General features: G+C 37.2%; 1 protein-coding gene across 2 annotated transcripts in view; it reads right to left on the reverse strand.

The window, feature by feature from the left end:
• LOC140923392 (protein polybromo-1-like) overlaps positions 1-6,057 on the reverse strand; it is a 40,629-nt gene that overhangs the window by 29,873 nt on the left and 4,699 nt on the right. For both annotated transcript variants that reach the window (XM_073373481.1, XM_073373480.1), the window contains exons 5-12: positions 5,679-5,713; positions 3,498-3,642; positions 2,561-2,727; positions 1,703-1,771; positions 1,096-1,194; positions 658-746; positions 284-414; positions 5-134 (exon numbers count right to left, since the gene is read on the reverse strand). In XM_073373481.1, coding sequence (XP_073229582.1) covers positions 5-134; positions 284-414; positions 658-746; positions 1,096-1,194; positions 1,703-1,771; positions 2,561-2,727; positions 3,498-3,642; positions 5,679-5,713 — 865 coding nt within the window. The remainder of the gene's footprint in view (positions 1-4; positions 135-283; positions 415-657; positions 747-1,095; positions 1,195-1,702; positions 1,772-2,560; positions 2,728-3,497; positions 3,643-5,678; positions 5,714-6,057) is intronic.

Here is a 6,057-nt window from a genome sequence, read left to right on the forward strand (position 1 = left end):
AAACCTCCTAGATGGCAATCTGAGAAAAGGTTCTGACAAAGCCCGCCCAGTTGGATCAGTGAAGTGGTGTACTTCATTGAATAACATCATCAGAGGATTGTCTGAATCTGCACCTCCAACACTTTCTTCATCTCCTAAAAGTAACACAAAGTAAGACATTAATATAAAAAAATTTAAAGGAAAAATTGAAAATAATCAAGACAATAGATCCTCTCTATAACCCCATGCTTCTGCCTAAGAATCAGTGGTACTGCAGAGAGGAGTGTAGGATAAATGAACTGACCATGTACACTGTCATCTGGGTAAAACTCAGCTTCTTCTTGTGGCATGTCAAGACCCTCTTCTCCATATTCTTCTATTTCATTTAACAGTGCTGTTACAGCTGTGCTCATTTTACCAGAACTACGACGTGCTCTACAAATGAAATAATTAGATCAGTTACCCTAGAAGTCAAGTCACCGATGGATGAGGGAGGGGGATTCATAAGACCTGCAACAAGCTGCATGGTGCCCGACCTGACACTCGGCACTCTTAAGTTGAAAAAAGAGTAAGAAAAAAAGCAAGGGTGGATAGGTAATGGCAGAAAAGTGGATACCACATACAGGCGACAACAATTCTGCAGCCTTAGAGTTAAATCAAATGTAAACACAAACTTACTTCAATCTTTTGCTTGACTTGGCACCCATTAGTACATGATCTATCTCAGCTTTCTTTGTATGAATAGTCTTCTTTATAGCAGTTGCATCCTGAAAAAAAACAGTGGGTGAGAAAGAGTTTCATCTCTAGAGACTTTTTCACTGTCATTCTACCAGCTTTCATTTCAAAGTGATGAGGATAGCAATTTGCTTTACTGGGTGAAAAAATATAATTTATTATGGCTATAAATGTACGGTAGTGAACTAAACATGTACAAGCATATAAGGAACATGTTACAGACATTATGTGTACCATTAATGCAAGTACACAGCTTGTATAAGATGTACATGTACAGCAATCTGTATATCTCTTTCACTCTGCATAAAACAGTAATACTATTATTTTCTTATCTTGTCAGAAGTGGAATTCTGAATAACAAATTTATCTATAATAACAAACCTTGTAGACTTGAGAGCCTGGTTCATTGAAGGCATGGGCATTTTTTACCATTAACAGCAAGTCTCTCTCAGCTTCCTCTAGAGAAGTGTATTGGTTATTCTGAAAACAAAACACATTCTACTCAATATTCCATGATTTGTATCATCACTGGTTGACAATAATGTTGTTTAGAAGCACATCCAACACAAATAAACATTTTAAGTTTGATTGAACATCTACTATGAACCTTTCCCATGTCTTGGAATATTTAAAATGTTAGAAAGAATCCATGCACACGTCTACTCTGTATTACATGACAAAGTACTGTAGTTGAAGTTCAGGAGTGATTGAAAAAATCTGATATTCTATTATCACACACAAGGGCGATTTTCCCACACCTGAAATTTCAGTCCAATACTATACATACAATAATAATAATTATTATCGTATGTACAAACTATTTATACAACCACCAGACAAAAATCTTTTTTATTAGTAGCCATATGGTGTACATAGTTACATGGCCTACCAAGAAAGAGAAACAACATGCTTAAAATGATACCAAAATGACACTTAAATTTCCTTAAGACATCAATTAACTTCTTCAAAAGTAATTTCATTAACTTACCCTTAGTTTTGTGCACACTGTTTTCAAGTCAATAGGTTCTTTGATGATTTCATAATATTCTGGATAAAGCTGTTAATAGAAAAAAACACAGTTACTCCCATCCAGCTCTTCAGTTTCTTATCATCCAGAAAAATGTCAACGCAAAACAAAGTGTGAAGTGTATGTATATCTTTACATCCATACCAAAGTATCACTACATACATATCATGTAGTTGTGCTTTACCAAACTATGCCAGTGCAGCCTTTTTCAAGCATGTGACAGACAACTGTCAACTGTATCTTGGAAAGTTCCAACTCTCATTTCCAAAATCAAAGATTTTTTTTCTTCTTTGGGATTACACTGAGGTAAAAACAACTCCAAATCAACACATTGACTACTTTGATTCTCTTCAAGGAGAAAAGAAATTAAAAAATTATTACTGTTGCTAAAGTTTTACTAGCCCTGAGCAGTTGTGCAGGGCTGCCAAATCCCTTAACATTTTTATTTTATTTTGGGAAATGTTGCTTTCTCATCAGACAATTCGTAATTGAAACATGCTAAATGTAGCCCAACGGGTTACCCTACTACCATTGGAGCTCTGGGTTATGGGACACCACTTTTTAGTGCCCCACCCTTCTTCACGAAAAACAAACTTTCCTGGAGAAGGTCAGCCAAGCAAGTCAAAACATTACTTATGGAGTCATTTTAACCTTACTGTAATCCCAACAAAGAAGAAACAAGTTGAGGTTTCGGAAAAATCTAAAACGCAAAAATCTTTAAAAAAATCTTACATGTGTTCCCGTAATTCAAATACTTTTATGGGGACCACTTACTCAGATGTCTATTCTGTTCAAGGCACAACATTTTTTAGAACTTACACTTTGCGGTGGTATCTTTTTAAAAAGTTGGCAGATAACTCGTCCATGGCTGTCCTTCATCTCCAGCACTGCACTAATAAGCTCACCACAATAAAGCAGAACATTAGAAACAGAATCACCCTCTTCATCATCTCGAGTGGAGGTAGACTCATTATCATCATCATCATCTAAACAGAAAATAAAGAACAAGAAAAATGGTTGTGGTTGAAACTAATGACCTTGTTACAGATACCAATACATAGATTACTTATGACAGACAATAGCTACTGGTCTCTCATAAAAAGCTCAAGTGCATGTGTAACACAAAGTGACTAGGAATGATTCTACTCCCCTCTGGAAGGAATGCCAGTCCATCAAAAAGGTTACCCGCTAGGGCTAATTCTGCCCATATCTATTCATACTCCTGGCCCCAGTTGTTCAAAAGATGGATAACACTGTGAAAGGTTTGAACCCAGGAGTCATTTCAAAAGTAGGTTGAGTTTGATTGTCTGGGTGAACATAGTCCTGAATAGGACTGTTGTTGTTGACAGTGACTGACGTTTCGACAACCTGTGCGGTAGTCATCTTCAGAGTCCTGACTCTCAAGATGACTAACAACTTCAGTCCTATCCAGGACTATGTTCACCTGCTTTTGAAATGGATAACACTATTCATCAGATAAATCTCTTACCCGTCGATAATGCAATGACCTTGGTTTCACTTATGAATTGAATTATGTTTCCCTTGATTTATCCGGTGGATAGTGCTATCCAACGTTTTTAACAATATCAAGGTGTGGGTGGACTGAGGCACTGTAACAGTAAAGTGTCTTGCCCAAGCAGAATTTACAGTGACCCAACTCTCTTAATCTGGAGTCCAGCACACTATCTATTAGGCCCACATGCTTTCCACTTTAAGGATTACTGTGAATGATATAGACACAGTAATCACCACTCACCCGCTGCCGCTACAGAAAAAGAAGCTTGCTTTCTCTCTGCACTTGTACTTTTCCCAAGACTTGTTCCTTTAACAGTCTTATCACCTCTCACACTATCAGCATCATCACCTTCATCCTCGTTCTCCTCATCATCATCATCATCTTCCTGCAATTATAAATTTTTGACACTGTTTAGAGTCTACTCTGGACAATGGCACCAAAGGTGCCATGCATTTTCATCTAAAGGTTTAAAGAAGTGAATTACTAGATACACCATCTAAGCCACTGGCATTTGGTTCAAACAAGAGGACAATTTCCCAACTCTCAACGTCTGTCAAAACTTTTGAGCTTAGAAAACTCTGGCACATCTTAGGCACTGATAAGTAAGCACAACAACAACAACAACTTTCCAGCAACAACAATCTTTAATGCACAGAACAGGAATGCATGTTTGTCCTTTTTCTTTTAGTACGCCTCACCAAAACGTACTTAGTTCCAGAGGTTACTTTCCCACTACAGTGTTATGACACACAACTGTTAGTCTAGTACACTTCTACGGCCAATTAAGTACGTTCGTACAGCAATGACCTATGAAATGTGTGACTGTTACTCTAGTACGTTCCCACGGCAAATAGTACGTTCGTACGAACACCCCTATGAAATGTCATAATACACGATTTGGTTAAAAAAAATAGAACCCCAAGTAGGTGTACTAGGGAAAAAAACGAGCAGAGCAGCTCCTAAAACGGGCAGCATTTGAAACTTTATTTGTACTCACTCAAGCTAACAATGAAAATATTAACACAATGAAATGTATGTTAGTATTACTAAATGTGGCCTTACAGGGGCATAGCCGGGATTTTTTCAGAGGTATGCACAATTTTCCAAATCTCCCTCCCCCTCCAACTCCAAATTTGACTGGCAGAAGCACTCACATGGACATAATCATGCTCTCCTTTGTCTCCTGCGAAGACAGGTCTGGGTGAAATAACTTGTTTTATACCATCCCGCTTGCTGTCTGCATGCATCTTTAAGTATATCATTCAAGGTTCAAATGAAAACCGACTTTCTGATGTTGTGGAAAAGAGTCTTTTGTTTTGAAAACCGACTTTCGGGTGTCAAAAAAACAAACAGTCCGTTGTTTAAGGAAAAATACTCCAAAGAATCAAATAGAGTTAAACGGAATTGAGGCAATTTACATTGTTGTTGTTGTTGTTTTAATTTTTACACTTTCTTTTTTAATTATTCTCTCTTTTATTTTATTTTATTTCATTTAATTTTTTTTACCCTTGACTTTTTCAGGCATGCACGTGTATATCATGCATACAGGTAGCTATGCCCCTGCCTCATCAGGTAATGTATTATTTCTAAGCTCAATAATATTTAATATGTTACCAGTACTTTCTGACTATGTCTTCAACTTTCAATTTCAGATGCTTTTTAATTTCTTATTGTTCACTAATGAAGAGAGACCATTTCCATAAAACTCCCTAGTCTAGCTTGCTTTAGCAGCAAGACTCTGAAATGTAAACATTTCTCTTTTTTTGCGTGTGGGCGTCAAAAGAAAAGACATGGTTCCAGGCGTTCCTAGCGGAGACTGTGAAACTGGACATAAATATTGCGACATGACCTACAACATATTATTCGAAAGATGTCGAGCTTTTCTGGAATGGGTCGGTCCACGAATTCTATCGCTTGAAAGTGTTGACTACTTTAGAACAATTGAGTACTTCAGTGGTCGGGAAAAAAAATCTTTATGAGCAAAAGTTCAGCAAAACTAAGATGGTGAGGCTAACTGGTCGGGTGTTGTAAACTTTGTTCATTGTAGGCAAATGAGTCTTGTGATGAGCATGCAGTTTTTTTCCGGTGAAGATTGAAATGACCCGTCATGTTCATCACGTTTTTGCTCCTTAGGAATGATGCAATTTCTCTTGAATCGAGGCCCTTGAATTTCGTGAAATTATACAGCCATACTATATCAATTCAGAAACAAATCACGGAATACCATGTAAAAGTAAATATCCTGAAGAATACTCAACCGTCGATAAAGTAGGACGTGAAAAACTTTTAGTGAAAAAATCCTGCTTTGTGTAGAATTAAGCGCCTCCTTATTTCTTATCTAATCTCCAAGCAACAAGCTTGACTTAACACTTTTTTAAGAGTGCTCTTGTTTTGACTTAAGATAAACAGCATCAACTGTACCATGCTTTCCTCATATGACATTCCCCTGCCTCCTCCTGGAACAAAACAAAAAAGAAAAAAGCTGTAAGTTTTAACCATCCCATTTGTCAAAGGTTAATTACCTCTGACCCTACAGCGGAAGATTTTGACCTTACTGCAAGACCAAGTGCAAATTGCACTGGAAAACAAAGACATCATTTGGGGTATGTACCCTCAGCTATCAGCTGAGACACCTTCCAATGGACTCATGCTACCAAAAAAAGGTAAACCCGTCGGATATAAGCTGAACCTAACCTCACTAAACACAAAACCTAATAAATTAAAAAAAAAAAACACACACAAAAGAAAAAAAGCAAACCCATGAAGAGATGTGAATATCAATTGATCCAATGAAGTGTAT

Source organism: Porites lutea, chromosome 13, assembly GCF_958299795.1.
Source record: "Porites lutea chromosome 13, jaPorLute2.1, whole genome shotgun sequence".
NCBI classification, from domain to species: Eukaryota; Metazoa; Cnidaria; class Anthozoa; order Scleractinia; family Poritidae; genus Porites; species Porites lutea.